Source organism: Pleurodeles waltl, chromosome 6 (genome assembly GCF_031143425.1).
Source record: "Pleurodeles waltl isolate 20211129_DDA chromosome 6, aPleWal1.hap1.20221129, whole genome shotgun sequence".
NCBI lineage: Eukaryota > Metazoa > Chordata > Amphibia > Caudata > Salamandridae > Pleurodeles > Pleurodeles waltl.
The window spans coordinates 764,364,886-764,387,857 of record NC_090445.1 but is presented as its reverse complement, the minus strand read 5'-3'; the positions used below and the strand labels follow the sequence as shown (position 1 = coordinate 764,387,857).

At 43.6% G+C, this 22,972-nt stretch overlaps 1 protein-coding gene across 1 annotated transcript in view; it reads right to left on the bottom strand.

Moving 5' to 3' along the window:
- Nucleotides 1–22,972, bottom strand: part of GPAM (glycerol-3-phosphate acyltransferase, mitochondrial) — a 242,489-nt gene that overhangs the window by 40,738 nt on the left and 178,779 nt on the right. The window contains exon 16 of the mRNA XM_069239392.1: nucleotides 13,498–13,640. Coding sequence (XP_069095493.1) covers nucleotides 13,498–13,640 — 143 coding nt within the window. The remainder of the gene's footprint in view (nucleotides 1–13,497; nucleotides 13,641–22,972) is intronic.

Below are 22,972 nucleotides of genomic sequence, written 5' to 3'. Positions count from 1 at the left end.
ATTAATATAAAAGTATTATTTTTATTTAGAAATAGTAGAAAGTAAATGCATGCTGAGTATTACATGAATATGAATTCAACACACTTGTAATGGTTTAAACAAATTCCACTAACATGAAGAAAAATTATTTTTAAAATTTCTTTTACATACCATGAATAATGTTTGAAAATAATTTGCTTTGCATATATGATATGAACAATAAGGTGTGCAATAGGTTTATTAATGCATCAAATATATTAATGTGTATTAAGGTTTCTATGACTTGACTAGGACTGATGAAGAAAATTCATTTTGCAAGCAGAAATAGAAATTCATTTGTTTATTCTGTCTCCTCTGATCTGAATTCGTTCCTTAGGCTGTTAACGTAATGTTGAATGTTCTCTTGTATTGCAGGAGAAGAGCATGTTCAAACGCAGTTAATGTAACCTTATTTGTTCTAGCTGACGAATGGAACAGGAAATTCATACATCTCCTGTGAAAGAATATTGGTTTAGTTTATTGTGAGTTGTGTGAAAGAACTGTAAGTAGCAAATTATTTGAAAATGTTGTATTTTGGTAGAATTGTATTAAGTCACGAAACAAGAAACCCACTTTTGATGAGAAGATTCCTAAAAGTATCAGAACTTTGTGGTGCCATCGCTTATGATTGGATGCCTAAACTGACGCCCAGTATGTGCCCACCTGAAGGACTAATCGAATGGTGTTTGGTTATTTTAATTAGTGAAGAACTTTGGAACTGAAGTCAGTCCATCATCAGCTCTTTTTAGAATCTTGTCATTCAGCCTACTTGCCTTAAAGCTGTTCAAGTCTGCAGTCCCATTCTCTTCTCTAAGTTCCTGGATGAGTTTCCTCACATAGTCTTCAATGCCCTCTTCTGTTATGTGGTTCAGTACTAAGAAGGCCAACTAATTCTGCTGATTTGTCCTATGAGCAGCCCGTGTTCTGCACCATCATGATGCTGCTATCAACTGATGCTGGGAGAAGGTGACCATTCCTGTGGAATCATCCTGTATGCTGTTCCATGAGGGGAAGTATAACTAACAAGGGTTTCTGGTTTCCTTTTAGATTAGTCACTTACACTAGCATATTTTTATAGTGAGTTATATTAGTTAGAGGTTTTCCAAATTATTTTTGCTTTCTTTAATTTTGCCCGCATGTGTTAGCCCGTTCCCACACATGCAAGTCCCAATTTTGGTTAGTGTGAGGAACAGCTCAGCTCTTAAATTAATTGTTTAAACTGAAATTTGATAACTTACAGCTGTCACCATCATCTGCTTTGATTGTTAATAACAATGCATATACTGTTTTGTTGCTAATCTACATTATTCTTTTGGATTGTCTACCAGAATTGATGTTTAGTAGGTTGAATTTTTTCAGACATTTCGGTCAGGCTATGGTTTTCATGTATGTTTATAATTTAGTTTTGAGCACCATCTACGTAACATTGATTTTGGGATTGTAATAAAGGTTTGAAACTTTATTCAGTTTTGATTTAGTATTTAATTGATTGGGAATTGTAGGATTCTGACTACTGCCTCCGTTCCCAAGTCCAATGATTCAGATGACCACAGAGGGTGAGGCTGGTGTCTCACTCACCCTGAGAACTGGTGATAGTTGAGCCCGGATCTGGAGAGTAGGAATTGTACGGGGCCCCAGCGATCCAGTAGGAGCTCAACCAATTGTGCGAAGACGCGAGTATTCATTTATACAAAGATTTTCCGGTTGTATGAACTTGTAGGGGCATCCTTGCAGATTTTCAGATTGCATAGTACGAAGGACATCAACTACAAGGTAGAAAATAAGTGCCTGGTGCGGTCAAGGAAGTCAGATGGGGGGGGGGGGGGGGGGGGCAGAGGGGGTGATTTGGGAGGATGAAAACTCACTGTAAGGGTGGTCAGGCTGAAAATTACCTTGGATATCATAAGCATGGCAAACACTTGTCGAGGATTCCATTACTGCAGTCAGGCTCCTTCTCCATCTTGAATACAAAGCCTAGCACCCCTCAAACGAAGACTGCAGTCTAACCTTTCGATTTCAGATCTTGAAGACTGATGGGGTCAGGAACAGAGTTAGTACCTGTTAGACCCCTCAGACTTAGGAAAGCCTTCCCACAAACATTTTGCCTTCCTTCTCCATTGATGCTGATCTCATTTTTGCTGGTCTTTACTACTGCTAACCAGGTTACCAATGTTCACTCCTAAAAACATGGTAATATTGGCTTATCTTCAAATTGCATATTTAATTTACTTACAAGTGCCTAGGAAAGTGGTCCTATGTGTACCCAGGGCCTGTATATTAAATGCTACTAAGGGGGCCTTTTCAAACTGTCTCCATCCTGCCATTATAGCCTGTGTGTGCAATTTTAAACTGCCATTTCAACCTAGCAAAATACACCTTTCTTTTTAAACACATAGGTCACTCCTTAGGTTGACCACTGGACAGCCTAGATGGTAGGGTGCAGTATATTTAAAAAGCAGGACATGTACTTTTAAGTGTTACATGTTTCGGTTGTGAAAAACTCTTACATCACTTTTTCACTACTGTAAAGCCTACCTCTCCCATTGGATAGCATTGGAATTACTTTATTGCATTTAATAAGTGATCATTTCCAAATGGGAATAGATAAGCAGCACGTTTGGTGTTCCTGGAATTGTAATGAAAAATCCTCTCTTACTGTGAAGTCAGATATGAAGTTACAACTTTGGAAATGCCATTTTTAGAAAGTTGGGATTTTTCCTGCATTCACATTTAGTGCCTTCAGCTTGTCTCTGGGTCATGACTGGGTGTAGCTGGCAGTTGGGCTTTGTGTATTTATCCTAGACAGCCACACACAACAGAGTTTAGGTAGTTAATCTCAAGCCAGAGCAGGGTAAGCAGGAAACCTGAGCAATTCAAAGGGAATTCTCTAGAAGTTTCTCCCACTTCAATAATGCACCAGGGTATAATTATAGGACATCAGACACCAACTCTTCAGCAAACATCTTGACTTGTGGAAGACAGTGCCAGGTATGACTGCTGTGTTGCTACAAGGACTGCCACTCTGCTAGACTGCTGCACTGCTAGACTTCTATCTATGAGAGAAGTACTGGACGTGCAATCTGTATCCTTGACCAACTGAGTGTCTACAAAGGCCAACTCTCTTGTAGCCAGCATCTTGACTCTGACAGGGACTCTTACTCAGCCACATGGTGGCACCCCAGTCTTGGATCCTTGGAAGTGGGCCAGAAGGTGTTTGGCCAGCCCATCTTTGGATTCAGCAGAACCAACGCATCTCCTCTCTTGTGTAGCACAATCCTGAGCCGAACCGATGCATCGCCTCAACTGCATAATGTATCCTCAACACCAGGATTCGCATCGAATGCCTATTGCTGATGGAATCCTCGATGTCCAAGCAGGACCTTGAATCGCAACCTCGCAGTTCCTCAGAACTGATGCAATGCCTGTACGGCGCATCCTGATTGCGGGACATCACAACACTCTACAACCAGGAAATAAGGTACTCTTGTTCAGCAGGCCTAACTGAGACCAAGTAGCTGGTCTGCACTCCACGTCATTCCGTCTGAACTGGTGACTTTGTCCTGATCCAGCGCAACTAGATATCCACAGTTGGCGCCTTGTGCAATTAGGCACAATTCTCACTAAAATTTTAAAACTTCGTATCTCTGGTTCTACTAATTGAATGTTTGGCGTTTGATCCTAAAATATTAATCATATTTTACTTTATTTTTCTAAATTGATGTGGGATTTTTCTTCTGTTGTGTTTTCACTTTATTACTGATTGAAGTTCTGTAAAACTACTTTACACGTAGTCTCTAAGTTAGCCAGTCTGATCTGAGCCAAGCTACCAGAGGCTTGAGCACAGGTTAATTTAGGGTTGCTTGTGACTTCGCCCTGGCAAGAATTGTGGATGTTGCTTGAGAAGTGTTTCTCCCCTCAACCAGTAGCCCAATTTCTTACAGTACCCCCACCAAAATAGAGGGGGCTGTAGCACTTTGCTTTTAAGTATAGTCAGAAAACATACTTTTAAGGAGGAGCATAGCTAGTTTCTGTAGAAGGATGATTGAACATTTGTCTGAAAAGGATAGCGTTTCAATTATGCCATTATAGTTAAATAGACACCCATCCTTGCTGCCTTACTGTAGAGTGGTAACAACATTTGCATATTTACAAAGAATGTTCTCTCGGATTCCATCATCTTAAAGGGCAAACAATTCAAATCATGTCTTCTAAAGTATACCCTAAAAGGGGACAGCTGTTTAACTTAATTACTGATGAGAATAGGTTTGGAGCAGTGATGGAGAGATTAGTGCACTCTCATTTGCATCATTGCTACTTCTCAATGCTGGGGATTACAAAGTTTTTTTGACCCCTAGATAATAAACACCTTTTGATAGCACATATTTTGACTACGATCCTCCTCATGTATAGTTGAACAACCTACTTGCAAAACTGAGAGCTATGTGCCTAAAGCAATAAATGCCTAGTGGGTGTACCACCTGTGCAACCATCGGAGGAGGGGTGGTGTGGGTCGGCACCAGAACTGTGCTAGGGAGACGCTTCATGGGGCTGAGTGCCCATCAGAAGTCCAGTTTGGAACTCGTCATCATGGGGTCCAAGGATGTTTCCAGAGGGAAACAGACAAAATAAGGCGACTATCTCCTGAGTGTAGGATGCAATTTGTACAGAGTGAGCTCCAGGGGCCTGGAACTCAGAGATGCCCAAAGAAGGCACGGGCCTGGACCCTGTGATGAAATCGACCCCAGACTGAAATGGATGAGTTTATGCTTTCAATTTGAGGCCAAAGGGGAAACATGACTAAGCCCTTGAGACTTACCTCAAAAGGAGGACAGAGAGCGCCATCTCAACATGACTTGTGTTTTTAATTTTGGCTTTTCTTTGCTTTTCCCCCCAAAGTTTGATGATTTGCTGGTTGACAATAAGCAAACCATCCTGCAGTGGTGCTTTGTTCTAGAACAGCACTGAGACCAGTGGTGGAGAAATACGAGCAGCTTGGCCTCCAACTCACTAATAGCTTTTCTATGCATAAGGCCACAGTTCTAGCCCAACCTGGAGTCCTGTTTGGGCCAGGGACATCACATACACAAATTATGGGCATAGGAGACAGACATCTGCTTACGGCTGGACTGGTATTGCTCAAACCCAGGATGTTAACATTAGGCTGACGCTGCAATTTCCTGAATCTGAAGAACAAACATTCCAAGCAGAGCACTCCAGATCATCATTGGAAGTAGTGAGAAAAAAGAGAGGAACAGATGTCCATGCAATTGGATGGTGCTTTTGTGGCTTCAGTGATATGTCTGGGGTGGCACCCAGCAAAAATTGGGAGTCGAGCCCTACCTATTCGTGCATGATAATTATCTTTCTGACATATCTCTACCAGTGCAAAAACAGAGACAATGGGGTACACTTGTCGCTGAGCTAAACTTAATGAGAAGGTAAATGCATAAAGTGTTCCCAAATCAGAAGGAAGCAGGCGTGGATTCCACCACATCACATTTATTTTTTCCTCAGTTCCTAATTGTAAGGAAATGCCTCCTTGGCATGGTTGCCCCCTGACTTTTTGCCTTTGCTGATGCTATGTTTACAATTCAAAGTGTGCTGAGGCCTGCTAACCAGGCCCCAGCACCAGTGTTCTTTCCCTAACCTGTACTTTTGTATCCACAATTGGCAGACCCTGGCATCCAGATAAGTCCCTTGTAACTGGTACTTCTAGTACCAAGGGCCCTGATGCCAAGGAAGGTCTCTAAGGGCTGCAGCATGTCTTATGCCACCCTGGAGACCTCTCACTCAGCACAGACACACTGCTTGCCAGCTTGTGTGTGCTAGTGAGGACAAAACGAGTAAGTCGACATGGCACTCCCCTCAGGGTGCCATGCCAGCCTCTCACTGCCTATGCAGTATAGGTAAGACACCCCTCTAGCAGGCCTTACAGCCCTAAGGCAGGGTGCACTATACCATAGGTGAGGGTACCAGTGCATGAGCATGGTACCCCTACAGTGTCTAAACAAAACCTTAGACATTGTAAGTGCAGGGTAGCCATAAGAGTATATGGTCTGGGAGTCTGTCAAACACGAACTCCACAGCACCATAATGGCTACACTGAAAACTGGGAAGTTTGGTATCAAACTTCTCAGCACAATAAATGCACACTGATGCCAGTGTACATTTTATTGCAAAATACACCCCAGAGGGCACCTTAGAGGTGCCCCCTGAAACTTAACCGACTATCTGTGTAGGCTGACTAGTTCCAGCAGCCTGCCACACTAGAGACATGTTGCTGGCCCCATGGGGAGAGTGCCTTTGTCACTCTGAGGCCAGTAACAAAGCCTGCACTGGGTGGAGATGCTAACACCTCCCCCAGGCAGGAGCTGTAACACCTGGCGGTGAGCCTCAAAGGCTCACCCCTTTGTCACAGCACCGCAGGACACTCCAGCTAGTGGAGTTGCCCGCCCCCTCCGGCCCCGGCCCCCACTTTTGGCGGCAAGGCCGGAGAAAATAATGAGAATAACAAGGAGGAGTCACTGGCCAGTCAGGACAGCCCCTAAGGTGTCCTGAGCTGAGGTGACTAACTTTTAGAAATCCTCCATCTTGCAGATGGAGGATTCCCCCAATAGGGTTAGGATTGTGACCCCCTCCCCTTGGGAGGAGGCACAAAGAGGGTGTACCCACCCTCAGGGCTAGTAGCCATTGGCTACTAACCCCCCAGACCTAAACACGCCCTTAAATTTAGTATTTAAGGGCTACCCTGAACCCTAGAAAATTAGATTCCTGCGACAACAAGAAGAAGGACTGCCCAGCTGAAAACCCCTGCAGAGGAAGACCAGAAGACAACAACTGCCTTGGCTCCAGAAACTCACCGGCCTGTCTCCTGCCTTCCAAAGAACTCTGCCCCAGCGACGCCTTCCAAAGGGACCAGCGACCTCTGAATCCTCTGAGGACTGCCCTGCTTCGACGACGACCAGAAACTCCCGAGGACAGCGGACCTGCTCCAAAAAGACTGCAACTTTGTTTCAAGGAGCAGCTTTAAAGACCCCTGCAACTCCCCGCAAGAAGCGGGAGACTTGCAACACTGCACCCGGCGACCCCGACTCGGCTGGTGGAGAGCCAACACCTCAGGGAGGACCCCCGGACTACTCTCCGACTGTGAGTACCAAAACCTGTCCCCCCTGAGCCCCCACAGCGCCGCCTGCAGAGGGAATCCCGAGGCTTCCCCTGACCGCGACTCTCTGAAACCTAAGTCCCGACGCCTGGAAAAGACCCTGCACCCGCAGCCCCCAGGACCTGAAGGACCGGACTTTCACTGGAGAAGTGACCCCCAGGAGTCCCTCTCCCTTGCCCAAGTGGAGGTTTCCCCGAGGAAGCCCCCCCTTGCCTGCCTGCAGCGCTGAAGAGATCCGTTGATCTCTCATAGACTAACATTGCAAACCCGACGCTTGTTTCTACACTGCACCCGGCCGCCCCCGCGCTGCTGAGGGTGAAATTTCTGTGTGGGCTTGTGTCCCCCCCGGTGCCCTACAAAACCCCCCTGGTCTGCCCTCCGAAGACACGGGTACTTACCTGCAAGCAGACCGGAACCGGGGCACCCCCTTCTCTCCATTCTAGCCTATGCGTTTTGGGCACCACTTTGAACTCTGCACCTGACCGGCCCTGAGCTGCTGGTGGGGTGACTTTGGGGTTGCTCTGAACCCCCAACGGTGGGCTACCTTGGACCAAGAACTGAACCCTGTAAGTGTCCTACTTACCTGGTAAAACTAACAAAAACTTACCTCCCCCAGGAACTGTGAAAATTGCACTAAGTGTCCACTTTTAAAGTAGCTGTTTGTGAATAACTTGCCACTGCCTCCTAGGGAAGATAGAAGAATGGATAATTGACCACGATATCCTTAGCCCCCTCCAAGCCGGTTTCCGAAAGAAGATTTCCACCACTGATCAAGCCCTCAGATTCCTATTATTATATTGGAAAACAGTGTTCATCGGTAAAGGCAGCCTTTATGTAGCTTTCGTGGATCTCAAACCTGCTTTTGACCTAGTACCTCGCAACAAACTGTGGGTCACTCTCTCTCGGATGGGAATCCCGGAACACATCCTTGCCATTTTGATACGACTCCACGAGGACAACTACGCACAAGTCAGGTGGGGCAACAAGGGCCAACTTACCGATAGAATCCACGTCTCTAGGGGTGTGCGGCAAGGTTGCGTACTTGCCCCGACCCTCTTTTCCCTGTACATCAACGAAATTGTCCCCTCCCTCCTCAGACTGCAGGCTGACGCACCTTCACTTGGCACACAAAAAATCCCAGTCTTACTCTTTGCCGATGACACTCTCTTGATATCTAAGACCCCTAGTGGTCTAAGGAAACTCCTTGCGTGCTTCGAGCATTTCTGTTCATCCCAGGGACTCGAAATCAACGCAACGAAAACCAAACTAATGACCCTTAATCCCCACAGATCTTTCAAAGGGAAATTTACTCTAGAGGGCTCCTCACTCGAGAAGGTGGGCATTTTCAGCTACCTGGGCATAACACTCACTGACAACATGTCCTGGAAGCCACACATAGGAAAACAAGCCCTTAAATTAAGACAAACAACTGGGGCTCTACTAAAAAACTTCCACCTCTCACACACAAAACCAATTCGCCCAGCATTACAATTATACGAAGCCCACGCAGTTTCCTCAGCGCTCTACGGGGCTGAACTTTGGGGTTATACCAAAACCCAAGACCTAACCACCGCTGAAAACAACTTCTTAAGAAACCTTGTGTCCCTTCCGCTAAGCACCCCACTGTTCCCTCTTTTCAAGGACCTCGGCATCAAACGCATTGGTCACAAGGCCCGCCTGCGACCTCTGCTGTACTGGCGGCGTCTCTGGACCACTCCGGAACTTGTCATCTTCACCGAAGCTCTACAGGTCATCCTAAAAGCCGACCACCTGCACAGAATCCCCTGGCTACGATCCATCAAGGATTTACTCCACTCTATCGGGCTCGATGATCTCTGGAACTCACCAGCCACGTCAGTCTTTCCCTCGAAAAGCGAACTAAAGAAACTTTACTGGCAAAGGGCCAACAACGAAGACACTCGGGCTGCACTCCACACTACATTATCTTGTGACTTTGCCAACCTAAAAGAGTCATGCAAGTACGAAACTTTTTGGGACCTAATCACGGCCCCAAGGGAAAGGAAACTGTACTTCCAGCTCCGCATTGGAACACTCCCATTAAGACTTTTCACCAGCAGCTGGTCAAACAACGAATCCACCGCATGCCCTGCTTGCAAAGCCCCCGTGGAGAATCTCCCTCACCTCCTTTTTGCATGCCCCGCGTATACTGCCCCCCGTAGGAAATGGCTGGCCCCGGCATGCAGACTACTGGGAGCACGCTGCTCTGCGCTAGCTCTGCGAATCCTCAGATCAGACACCAGACCAACGCTAGTGATCGCTATCGCCAAATTCCTCGGAGCTAGTTGGCTTATTAGAGGGAAAACTCTCCTGGACAAAGACTCCAAATAAGACTGTCCCAACATCCTGCAGAGTGCATTTCACTTCATTTCATTTTTTCTAATTTCATTCCATTTTATTCTATCTCATTTTTATTCCATTTTAATTTTTATTTATATTTCATTCCCTTTTATCACCATATTTACCTGCAATTTTATTTTATCATGTGCATTTATTTGTATTTATTACTGCTCGCGCTTTTTTGGCTCTTGTAGCCGCAATAAAGCTTCTTTGAATTGAAATTGAATTGAATAACTTGAAAAGTATACATGCAATTGAAATGATTCAAAGTTCCTAATGTACTTACCTGCAATACCTTTCAAACAAGATATTACATGTTAAATTTGAACCTGTGGTTCTTAAAATAAACTAAGAAAATATATTTTTCTATAACAAAACCTATTGGCTGGATTTGTCTCTGAGTGTGTGTACCTCATTTATTGTCTATGTGTATGTACAACAAATGCTTAACACTACTCCTTGGATAAGCCTACTGCTCGACCACACTACCACAAAATAGAGCATTAGTATTATCTCTTTTTACCACTATTTTACCTCTAAGGGGAACCCTTGGACTCTGTGCATGCTATTCCTTACTTTGAAATAGCACATACAGAGCCAACTTCCTACACTAATTGCTTCTCTTCATTTGAATAGTATTGAGTCAAGCATTAGTTACCTTTGCTTTCATTGTAGTGAGGAACATTCCAAAATAAATCATATTAAAGAAGTTCAATGGCATTTGATGGGATCCTTGATGTTGAAAGTGTCCCAAGATGTCTCCTCCCTCAGAGAATCAATGTTTTTTGTGATCAACACTTTGGCTAAAAGAGGAGCCTGTTCTCAACCCAGAGGAGGCAGAACTTTCTGAGAATTCAGTGCAGTCCATCATACTATCCTGGGGAAGGCTCATAAGTTAACCATCACTAAGTGCAATGACCATGTTCAGGTAACTGATGGTAAATGATGTAGGGCCACTGACAAATTTGATACAGAAAAAAAGTTTCTTCTTAAGTCTTCATGCCAAGAGGAAAGTGGTTAGGCCACTTTTGGAAGCTCTTCAAAGAGTTACTAACCATGAAACACAGACAGCAGAGACTGAGAAAGTGTTTGCTGGAATCCAGATAGAACATTTGTCACCACAGGTAACTATTGTATGAGATCCAGTAGACAAGGAAGAGGGCCGGGAATCTCTTCGTAGGTGACTTTCTCAGACTTTCCAGATTTTAGTCACTAATACAGGGATCCCTTGAGCCGCAGAATGATGCTTTAAGGAATGAGGGTACATTGGACAAACATATTTGAACTTCGGAAAGACATGTACATAGTATTTGGTTGGTCAAAATTCATCCTTTAATAAAATAACAGCAACTTTAAAAAGGTGCAGGCCATATACCGGGTATGGCAAGACATCAGGCAAACATGTGGTTTGCACAAGATAAACAAACATACAAGTTTTTGAGATAATCTAACAATGATGTAATTTTTGGGGGTTTGAGCATGTGAGGAGTGCTAGAAGAGAAAGTCATCATTCATTGTAATATCCTTAAGCATCTGTGGCATGCAGTGACTGATTTGGTCACTAGTCTTTTCGGTGCCAAAGTTGTCGGAGCTGAGGAAGGCAGCCTTTTCGGTGCCGAAACAGTCGGCGCCGAGTGGGATGTGGACGGTTTCAGTGCCAAAGCCGGTGGCATTCGGCTCGGACTAGAAGCGATATTCTTTGGCTTAGGTTTTGGTGCTGAGCCTTAAGGCAGGGCATCCAAATGCCTGCAATGGCCAGAAGGCAGAGGCAGCCCAATTGCCTTTGTTTCCAAACTCATGAGTCTTTTAGTGGGAGCAGGGGGTTGTTTGCTCACCGTTTGTTGACCTGGAGGGATTTCCTACATCTAGAGAGTCACTTTGGCGTCTGAGTCTTGAATGGAAAGCATCTCCTCTTCTGCAGCTGAAGCCTGAATTTCCTGCTCGGTCTGTCATGGTGTCTTGGATACCGATAAAATTAGGGCTTCTCCGCAATTTCTAACCCTCTGCATTTCTCGGCGATGGGCTCTGCTATCTTGCATATTCTTTACTGAATGGAACAACTGGCAGACCTCGCACTCTTATCTCTATGTTCCAGCGAGATGCAGAGGTTACAGACCCGATGTTGATCTGTCAGAGGGAATTCAGTGACACTTCCGACAGAAACAGAAAGGTGCCCTTTCCATCAGGCTTTTATTCTCCAAGGTATAGAATGGAGAAAATTGCTGCCCAAAGGGCCTCAATCGGAAGAGTTTGGGTTAACAGGGATTGCTTCGATCCAGGAACACAAAAGGATAAAGAAAAAAACAATCCAAAACAATACCAATGGGTTTGGAGAGCTTTTCCCGAACGGAAAAGGCCTAATACAGTCTCGAAAAAGAGTTCAGAGAGAACACGACCAAACCCGACAGCGGAAGAAAACAATCTGAAGATGGAGTTGAGGACCATGCACATTACCAGCAAGAGGAGTAGTCACTCTACCTTGTGACTTGAATGACTTTTCAAACAAAAACAACTTGCAACCTTCCGGACCCAACACTAGATGGCGGAAGTATGCAGAGCATGTGCATCTACAGCCACATGCCATCAAACATAATTACAACTGCAGGACATTTTTACTGCAGATCAGTGACATTTCACACACCATGAAGGTGCTGGAGTTATTCATGATGGAAGGGTCTACTACTAGAAAATACTAATATAATAGACATACATTGAGCTCTCGTTCTCTAACATTATATGGTGGTAAGATAAATTACATGTGGAAATTCTTCTTACACTTTCTCCGTTACCATTGTCATCAATGCATTAGTCACTTATGTCCACAAGGAATAAGGCAGACCAGTACAGGATGGTATACCTGCTGGATTTCACTCCTTATTTAATATTTTGTTGGGTTAGTGACTATAACATATGATGTCGCCAAGGTTGCAATATGTAGGCAGAAGATCTCCAAATCTTTAACTAATGCCTACTCATCCAAACATTTTGGGGCGCTATGCCTAATCAAATATTAACAACTGTGGAAAGAAGGTTGCTACTTGATCACATGAATATTATGGTTAAGAATAATGGAGGATGATGAACTGAATTCCCTACTATAACAACTTATACCGTCAACAAAGCTATTCAGATTTCTGAGATATTCTTGTTTTTTTTTTTAGGTTGTCACGTTTTTTGTACTTTCTTCTTTTCACTCTCCTTTTTAAAACTTTTCTTTTTGCTGCATCCTGCTGGTAAACTACTACTGCTTTGCTTTTGTAGATTAATCTCAATTCTTTTATTTTTCATCATATCAATATTTATTCTTAGGCACTATTACAAATAAAAGTAAAAAATAAAAAGCAAAACTGAGTCTAGAGTGCAATCAGCTAGTAACTTTTAAAACATTTCTGTTTGTTAATATGTTATACACTGGCAAAACAAATATAAATTAAAAGAAATCAAATGAATGCATTAGGTGTGAGAGAAAAGAGCAGACAAAAAACACATGGCTACAATCTGTAATAATTTGCAAGAATTTAGGAAAACTGACTGATGATAAACACTGTTCACTACAGAATGTAATACAAGACTAACAAATAATCTCCAATCAAAGAGGTCTACATTTCTGATAATTGCAGTGGTGTGGCCACATTGTGCACTGCCACAGAATGCATTTGTCATGCAGTCTCAAATTAGAATATCTAGTTTGCTGAACCCTCCACAGCTACTGTTTCTAGCCAAAACAGATTGTTCTATCGGGAAAGGATAATCATCTGCTGACACTGGAGAAATTAGGATACATTACCTGCAGCTTTAAAGAGTACTGTAAAAATCCTATTTAACCTGCTAGTTGTCTCTGATTTACCTACAAAATAACTTTAAAAATTGGATTACGAAGGGTTTTTGTAAAATATGAGCCCTATTACTACTGTTTCAAGAATAAATATATAACAATAACCATGAACTAATGAACTCACCAGTGAGATGATGCCTTCGTTAGAAAGCAGGTAGCATAGGCTGGCTGCAGTGCGTATGAGTCCTTCCTGGCTGATGGTGCCCTGGGAGGTGTTACCGACCCCATCAGTGTAGCTTTTACTCTCTTCGGCATGAAGACTGCAGGCTGCAGCATAGCATGAAACACAATAAAATAAATGATTCGCTTAAGCCGAACCTCCTGAATGTAACAACAGATATCATGTGTACAACGAGGACCGTGTAGGGTTGAAAGGCTTTGATGTGAAATTCATATGATCACCAGCACCCCGTTTTAAGAACCTTGCAGGCCCAGTATCTTTTCTGGTGCAAGAGACCACTGCACTGATTAGGGCGTATTGGGGACGGCGTAACCTAAACTTCACATACTAGTGCTCCAGTTATATTCGAGGAGTAGGTCATAAATGGATGCTAGACTATATGCTATCCTAAAGTTGCAAATTGTTCCAGAGGGTTAGTGGCAGAGTTTGCTGCCTCCCCTTTCCAGCATGTCCCCCTGTGCTGCTCCTTTAGAATCACCCTTATTCAAAAATTCATTAGGCGGCCAAGTACACAGTGTGGGTTTTAGTTCAATAACACTACCAACAAGGATTGTTTATGCTCTAGTTGTAACAAAGGACCAGTTCCAGCAGATTAAGGTATTACTTGAGATACTGAAACACTTTCGCTACACCAAATCTTTGCCTCGTGGCTTTCACCAGTGGCTCTTAACCTTTTGATTTCCACAGCTCCCCACTGAATCACTACTGGAAGCTGGAGACGCTGGAGTCTTTTCTACAATTTTAGCCTCAAACAAATTCACAAAAATGCAGCAACAAGTACACACCCCAGATAATCAAGAAATACACACATTATGAACTTTAATTTAATTCACAAATACAAATTTCAAAATTATTAGTTTCCATGGGAAATCCCTCTTGCATAGCAAGTTGTCACCTTTTAACTTGAAGACAGCCATCAAACCTGTGTGAAGAAAAACTGCACGAGATACAGAACTCATGGCTTTCTTCCTTCAAGTACTTAGGACTGTTAAATCCCTAGTACGGTGGAGAATATCTATGCCGCTGAGCCTCGTTGAGAAGGAGGTAGATGGCTTTGCATGCAGAATCTGCTTTGCACCTCTTGAGCCTCAGTAATGACTTGTGGCATTCTGCTGTGAGCTGCATAGTGCTGCTAAGTCGAATTGAAAGTGGATGTTAAGTTTAACAGCCTGCTAAACTAGACCAATAGAAGGCCACCAAAGTAGAGTACACCACAAATTACTACATGTGCAAGGTTTAGTAGTGGCCCTGGAAAGGCAACCCATGAAGTTGCCCATTACCACTGTGAGACCCTACAAGTAGCAAACATGAGACATATGTGACAGATGTTGGCCTACCACTCCTTTGAGCCTCTGAGACTACTTAAAGAATCAAAGATGAAGCTGTATTTCACTAAATGCCTGTGACAATCATTAAGACCATTATGAATTTCCATCAGCTGCACTCTGCAGACACGATCAGCATAGCCCTGAACAAATTGACTGAACTGCTGAAAGCCGACTGAATATCAAGCGACGTGAGCAATCCGCTGTAGAATAGAAAATGCAACTCCCCACACTTCTACACTTACCGACTAGCTGGCACGATTTTGGAGAGACCCTGCACTTCCTTGTGAGATCTCAAACATGCAGAAGACTTCAGGCTACTAAGAAAAAGATGATTTAATGTTATTAACGAAATCAGACTAGGTTAAATTGAATGATTGCAAGCCTGATGTTTCTGCATGAAGACCCCTTCTGCTAAGAAAGAATGTGTTTGACATATATTTACTAGATAATGTAAAGTAAGCTAAGTGCCAAAGTACAAATTAAAATTACGGCAGGTTTGCCTAATAGGAACTACATTCTTTTTCATTTTCAGTAAAAGAATACCGCTGCCTGGACAATCCATTGAGTATGATATCTGTGCAGCCTAAACTACACCTACTTTACACTAAGCTAAAGAGTAAGCCTTCACCATTTGACACCCTCAGCGATTCAAAGTCAAATCTACAAAAAGTCCACTGGCACTTCAGTGAACTTGTAGTGTCATCTGAATTATGTACTTCCACTGATAGTTGACATGCTTGTTGCAAAACTAACAAAGTAAGTGATTTATAATAAAGAAAAACATAACAAATTAGTGAATATGTTTAGGCTACACAACAATGTGGCAAACAAAGTACTTTAAAGGAACTAAAGCCTGAGCGTTTCTTGTGGGGAAGGCATGGTTCGGCTTTCCTGCCAAACTGCGAGACAGTAAGGTAGGTATCAATGGTTTGCGGCCACAAAGTCAGTCGCAAACCATTGATAAGTTACTGACTCCCAAGCTGGGGTGATAACTGATTTGCATCAAAAAGTCTTGTGGAACCCCTTCGCCTTTGGAAATCAGAGGCAACTTCATAGGAAGTAAGAAGTAGTTAGAGGATCACTGCCGACTCTCACTTAAGTTTTTCAAAATGGATTATCTTTTTATTTAAATCAGCTAGCTTCTCTTAAGCAAATCAGGCTGTTTTTTTTTTTAAAGGCAGCTTTCCATTTTGAAATAAAAACACAGTGAGGATGGGCTGCTGTCCCTCGTAGGTAGCCATTTCTGTCACTGTACCCCAGTGGTTCCTAATCTGTGTGCCGTGGCACCCCTGTGCGCCATCCAACTAGCGGGGGCTCTGTGCACCAAGTTAGTGGCAGGAACTATTTTTGGAAACACTAAAACAAAAACAAAAAAACAAAAAAAGAATTCTGCGTTGAACTTTGCAAGTGAGAAGCAACATGTTCCCCTCAAGCTCAGGGTCCCTTGTGGTAAAAAAAAAAAAAAGAAAATCCACGCCAGTTTAGACGAAAGCGGAAGTGGCGCACTGCATCTTTGCTTGTGTGTTTGCGCATATGTGATTGCATGACTATACCCGTTGTAGCAAGCTCCAGAATGAAGATGTCTGCATCTTTAGCTACTGGTGTCCCTGTGATCTCTCGTGTGCTCCCACAGAGGGCATCACAGGTACTGCTGGCGTCAGTGCTTAATTTGTGCTTGTTGTTTCCAGTGCAGAGCACCAGCACTTATTTCTGAGGGCCTGCGCTTAGGTTTCTGCCTCAAGCATTTACTCCGAGCAAAAGACATGTGGGAAAGACGGAGGAAGAGGAAAAAAGAAGAAGCGTCAGAAAGTGGAAAAGCAGGAAGCTGCAAGAGTGAGCTGAAGGGGCGGGGAGTGGCTGTTAATGGATTGAAGAGGACCGAGGTGGCTTCAGGATTACCCCGCCTCAGTATTCCATGCTCGCACTTTTAATTGCAGCAGCCGCGTGTTTGAGGAGAGCTATTAGCACTGGCACCTTTTTATTTACAAATTAAGCACTGGCTGCGGTGAGAATACATGGGCTGCGGAATGTAAAATATCGCTGACTTTCCTGAGGCTTCTAATTACATTACACACGGATACCTGGGTGCAAGTTAAACTAGGATTGGGGACTTATCTCTCAAGGCGAATTGTAACCTTGAAAGTCTTGAAGCACGGTTGTGTCCTCGACCCTGTGCTTTTCAATCTTTTTCTTGCTGCTCTAACAGAAACTCTACATCAATGTGATTCTCACGCACCCAAGCTGGGCAGCAAAGCGCTCTTTCAAACCTACTTTATGCAGAAGACCTGGCACTAATAAGACGGACGTCAGTTGAACTGCAACTCCTTCTCAATGCTTTCCACACCTACTCAACTGTAAACAGCCTAAAAATCAACTTTGAAAAAATAAAAACCAATGTATAAAAACAGCTGGAGAAGGAAGTACTGAAACTGGTGCATTGCCACCAGTCTGCATGAGACGGTGCCCTCATATAAATATCTAGGTCAGTGGTTCTCAACCTTTTGACTTGTGTGGATCCCCACTTTATCATTACTGGCACCTCGGAAAGCCCAATGAATAATTCTTGGAATCTGGGGACCCCGTACTGAGTCGTTACTAAAAGCTGGGGACGTAATCTGTTAATATTATTTAATTTTCTAAGCAGTCGCGGACCACCTGAGGAGGCTTCGATGACCCCTCATGGGGTCCCCGGACCACAGGTTGGGAACCACTGATCTAGGTGTTATTGTTGACAATAAAGGAACTTTTAAAATGCAGTGTGATGCCCTGGAAAGAAAGGGCATGGCTCTTGCACTAGCTATAGAGAACTTAAAAAGGAAAAAGTCTGCTCCTAACTTATCTCCGCTACTGGAGTAATACAGACAAAATTGATTCCGTTATTAACTTACGGCAGCGAGGAGCTATTAGGGAGGGACGCTCCAACGATGGACCGGGTGACTGCCAAAGCCTATAGAACGATTTTCGGCCTCCTCAAATATTCTTCTCCAGGTCCAATAAGGTTGGAGTTTGTCCTCCAAAGACAGTCTCTTGCTAGAAGAGGTGCGTACATTAACTTCTGGTCCAAATGAAGGACGCCTGCCCTAATTCACTATCTTGTGGAGGAACCAGGCAACTAGAAGTAGCTCCCCCGCTCAAAGGTATCTCAATGAGTCCCTAACACAACTTGGACTTCTACAGCTAAGGGGAATGCTGGTCACACTCAACAGCTTTAAAACCGCAGTAAAGAAATGGAAAAGGTCACTTACCCAGTGTACATCCGTTCGTGGCATGAGACGCTGCAGATTCACATGCTTTGCACATCCCGCCATCTAGTGTTGGGCTCGGAGAGTTACAAGTTGTTTTCTTCGAAGAAGTCTTTTCGAGTCACGAGATCGAGGGACTCCTCCCCTTTCAGCTCCATTGCGCATGGGCGTCGACTCCATCTTAGATTGTTTTCCCCGCAGAGGGTGAGGTAGGAGTTGTGTATTATAGTAATAGTGCCCATGCAATGGAGTAAATATGTATGTACATAATGTGGTTTAAAGTGATATATTTACAAATTGACAAATGTTCAAGATCAACTTCGAAACGGCTACAGCCTCCTGGGGAGGCAGGTGGGCGCATGTGTCTCATGCCACGAACAGATGTACACTGGGTAAGTGACATTTTCCGTTTGATGGCATGTGTAGCTGCAGATACACATGCTTTGCATAGACTAGTAAGCAGTTATCTCCCCAAAAGCGGTGGCTCAGCCTGTAGGAGTTGAAGTTGTTTGAAATAAAGTTCGTAGTACTGCTTGTCCTACTGTGGCTTGTTGTGTTGTTAACACATCCATGCAGTAATGTTTGGTAAACGTATGAGGCGTAGACCATGTGGCTGCCTTACATATTTCAGTTATTGGAATGTTCCCTAGAAAGGCCACAGTAGCACCTTTCTTCCTAGTTCAATGTGCCGTTGGTGTTATAGGCAGTTCTCTTTTTGCTTTGAGATAACAGGTTTGAATACATTTGACTATCCATCTGGCAATGCCTTGTTTGGATATTGGATTCCCTGTATGAGGTTTTTGAAAAGCAACGAACAGTTGTTTTGTTTTCCGTATTTGTTTTGTTCATCAATGTAGTACATTAAAGCTCTTTTGATGTCTAATGTATGTAGTGCTCTTTCAGCCACAGAATCTGGTTCTGGAAAGAACACTGGTAGTTTTACTGTTTGATTTAAGTGAAACGGTGATATGACTTTTGGTAAGAACTTTGGATTAGTTCGTAAAACTACTTAATGCTTGTGTATCTGAATAAAGGGTTCTTGTATGGTAAATGCCTGTATTTCACTTACTCTTCTTAGAGATGTGATGGCAATGAGAAACGCTACTTTCCATGTTAAATATTGTATCTCACATGAGTGCATGGGTTCAAACGGTGGACCCATGAGCCGAGTTAAGCCAATGTTGAGGTTCCACAAAGGAACTGGTGGTGTTCTTGGTGGGATAATTCTTTTTAGGCCCTCCATAAAAGCCTTTATGACTGGGATCCTAAAGAGTGAAGTTGAATGCGTAATTTGCAGATAAGCTGAAATTGCGGTGAGATGTATTTTAATGGATGAAAAAGCTAGCTTTGACTTTTGTAAGTGCAGTAAGTAGCTTACGATGTATTTAGCAGATGCGTGTAAGGGTTGAATTTGATTACTATGGCAGTAATAAACAAATCGTTTCCATTTATTTGCATAGCAATGTCTTGTTGTAGGTTTTCTAGCTTGTTTTATGACCTCTATACATTCATGTGAAAGGTCTAGATGTCCGAATGCTAAGATTTCAGGAGCCAAATTGCTAGATTCAGTGATGCTGGATTTGGGTGTCTGATCTGTTGTTTGTGTTGAGTTAACAGATCTGGTCTGTTTGGCAGTTTGACATGAGGCACTACTGAAAGGTCTAGTAGTGTTGTGTACCAGGGTTGTCTTGCCCAAGTTTGTGCTATTAGTATGAGTTTGAGTTTGTTTTGACTTAATTTGTTTACTAGATATGGAAGGAGTGGGAGAGGGGGAAAAGCGTATGCAAATATCCCTGACCAACTCATCCATAACGCATTGCCCTGAGAGTGATCCTGTGGGTACCTGGATGCAAACTTTTGTCATTTTGCGTTTTCTTTTGTTGCAAATAGATCTATTTGTGGTGTTCCCCATCTTTGGAAGTAAGTGATTAGTATTTGGGGTTGAATCTCCCATTCGTGGATCTGTTGGTGAACCCGGGAGAGATTGTCTGCTAACTGGTTCTGAATTCCTGGAATGAACTGCGCTATTAGGCAAATGTGGTTGTGAATCACCCAATGCCAAATTTTCTGTGCCAGGAGACACAACTGTGTTGAGTGTGTTCCTCCCTGTTTGTTCAGATAATACATCGTTGTCATGTGGTCAGTTTTGACAAGAATGTGTTTGTGTGTTATTATAAGTTGAAAAGCTTTCAACGCTAGAAATACTGCCAGTAATTCTAAGTGATTTATGTGAAACTGTCTCTGTTGAGTGTCCCATTGTCCTTGGATGCTGTGTTGGTTGAGGTGTGCTCCCCACCCCATCATGGAGGCATCCGTTGTTATTACGTATTGAGGCACTGGGTCTTGGAAAGGCTGCCCTTTGTTTAAATTTATAGTGTTCCACCATTGAAGCGAGGTGTATGTTTGGCGGTCTATCAACACTAGATCTTGAAGTTGACCCTGTGCCTGTAACCATTGTGATGCTAGGCACTGTTGTAAGGGCCGCATGTGCAATCTTGCGTTTGGGACAATGGCTATGCATGAGGACATCATGCCTAGTAGTTTCATCACTATCTTGACCTGTACCTTTTGTTTTGGGTGCATGGCCTGTATTACATTGTGAAATGCTTGTACCCTTTGTGGACTTGGAGTGGCAATCCCTTTTGTTGTGTTGATTGTTGCTCCTAAGTATTGTTGTACTTGACATGGCTGAAGGTGTGACTTGTTGTAGTTGAGTGAGAAACCTAGTTTGTGAAGGGTTTCTATGACATACTTTGCGTGTTGTGAGCACGGTTCCTGCGTGTTGGTTTTTATTAACCAATCGTCTAGGTACGGGAACACATGTATTTGCTGTCTTCTGATATGAGCAGCCACTACTGCCAGGCATTTTGTAAAAACATTTGGCGCAGTTGTTATCCTGAATGGCAACACTTTGAATTGGTAATGTACCCCTTGGAATACAAACCTTAAGTACTTTCTGTGTGAAGGATGTATCGGTATATGGAAGTACGCATCATTTAGGTCTAGTGTTGTCATGTAGTCTTGTTGTTTGAGCAATGGGATTACGTCCTGCAGTGTCACCATGTGAAAGTGATCTGATTTGATGTAGATATTTAATGTTCTGAGATTTAATATAGGTCTTAGAGTTTTGTCTTTTTGGGGTATGAGAAAGTACAGTGAGTAGACTCCTCTTCCTCTCTGATGAATTGGTACTAACTCTATTGCATCTTTTTGCAACAACGCTTGAACTTCTAGTTGTAGAAGATCTATGTGTTGTTTTGACATGTTGTGTGTTTTCGGTGGGATATTTGGAGGGAATTCTAGAAATTCTATGCAATAACAAGCTGGATAATGGCTAGGACCCACGTGTCTGTTGTTATTTCCTCCCAGTTTTTGTAGAACTTGGTTAGTCTCCCCCCCACTGGTGTTGTGTGTTGGGGAATTTGTGACATGTAAGTCACTGTTTGTTTTGTGGAGTTTTGGGACTTTGGAACTTCCCTCTACTCTTTGGGAACTGTCCCCCTCTATATTGTCCCCGAAAAGTTCTCCGCTGGTATTGGCTCTGATAAGTGGGCCTTGTTTGTGAGGTTGTGGGTTCAGTGCTTTGTCCTCGAAACCCCCCTCGAAATTGTGATCTTCGAAATGTGTCTCTGCTCTGTGGGGAGTAGAGTGCGCCCATGGCTTTGGCCGTATCAGTGTCTTTTTTAAGTTTTTCGATAGCAGTGTCCACCTCCGGACAACTGCTGTCCGTTAAATGGCATATTCAGCACGGCTTGTTGTATTTCCGGCTTGAATCCAGATGTACGCAACCATGCATGTCTCTGTATCGTTACTGCTGTATTGACAGTCCTAGCAGCTGTGTCTGCTGCATCCATTGCTGACCGTATCTGATTGTTCGAGATACTCTGTCCTTCCTCTACCACTTGTTGCGCTCTTTTTTGGAACTCCTTGGGCAAATGTTCTATAAAATGTTGCATTTCGTCCCAATGAGCCCTGTCATATCTCGCCAACAAGGCCTGTGAATTAGCAATGCGCCATTGGTTGGCTGCTTGTGTCGCCACTCTTTTCCCAGCCGCATCAAACTTACGACTCTCCTTGTCTGGAGGTGGTGCATCTCCTGAGGTGTGTGAGTTCGCCCTCTTGCGTGCTGCACCTACTACCACTGAGTCTGGTGTTAACTGTTGTGTGATGTACACAGGGTCTGTTGGTGGCGGTTTATATTTTTTCTCCACCCTTGGAGTTATTGCCCTTCCTTTGACAGGCTCTTCAAACACTTGTTTGGAGTGTTTTAGCATTCCAGGTAGCATGGGGAGGCTCTGGTACTGGCTCTATGTGGACGACAGTGTGTTAAATAGAAAGTCGTCTTCAATTGGCTCTGTATGCAGGCTAACATTATGAAACGCCACTGCCCTTGACACCACCTGTGTGTAGGCGGTAGAGTCTTCAGGTGGTGACGGTCTGGCTGGATAACAGTCGGGACTGTTATCTGACGCTGGCACATCATAAAGATACCAGGCGTCTGGATCATCCTGACTCATCCCTGTATGAGTTGGGGATTGCATCATTGGTGGAGTAGCTACTGGTGAAGGCTGTGGAGAGCGTTGTGGAGATGGTGGTGGGGTTACTTGTTTAGCCACCTTTGCCTGTAGCTGCTTGTCTTTCTCTTGGAAGGCAAGTTTTCATTTCATCCAAATCGGATGGAGAGTACTGATCTTCCCTGTTTCTTTTTGGATGTGGAGCCTTCTTTGGGTGTAATCTGGCTCCATTGTCTCTAGTTCCTGACCAGATCTATGTGTTTGCATTTGTGAGGACAGGCCTTGTTCCTCTGTGTAGGAACTTGTTTTCGGTTCCAAGGCCGGATGTTTCGGT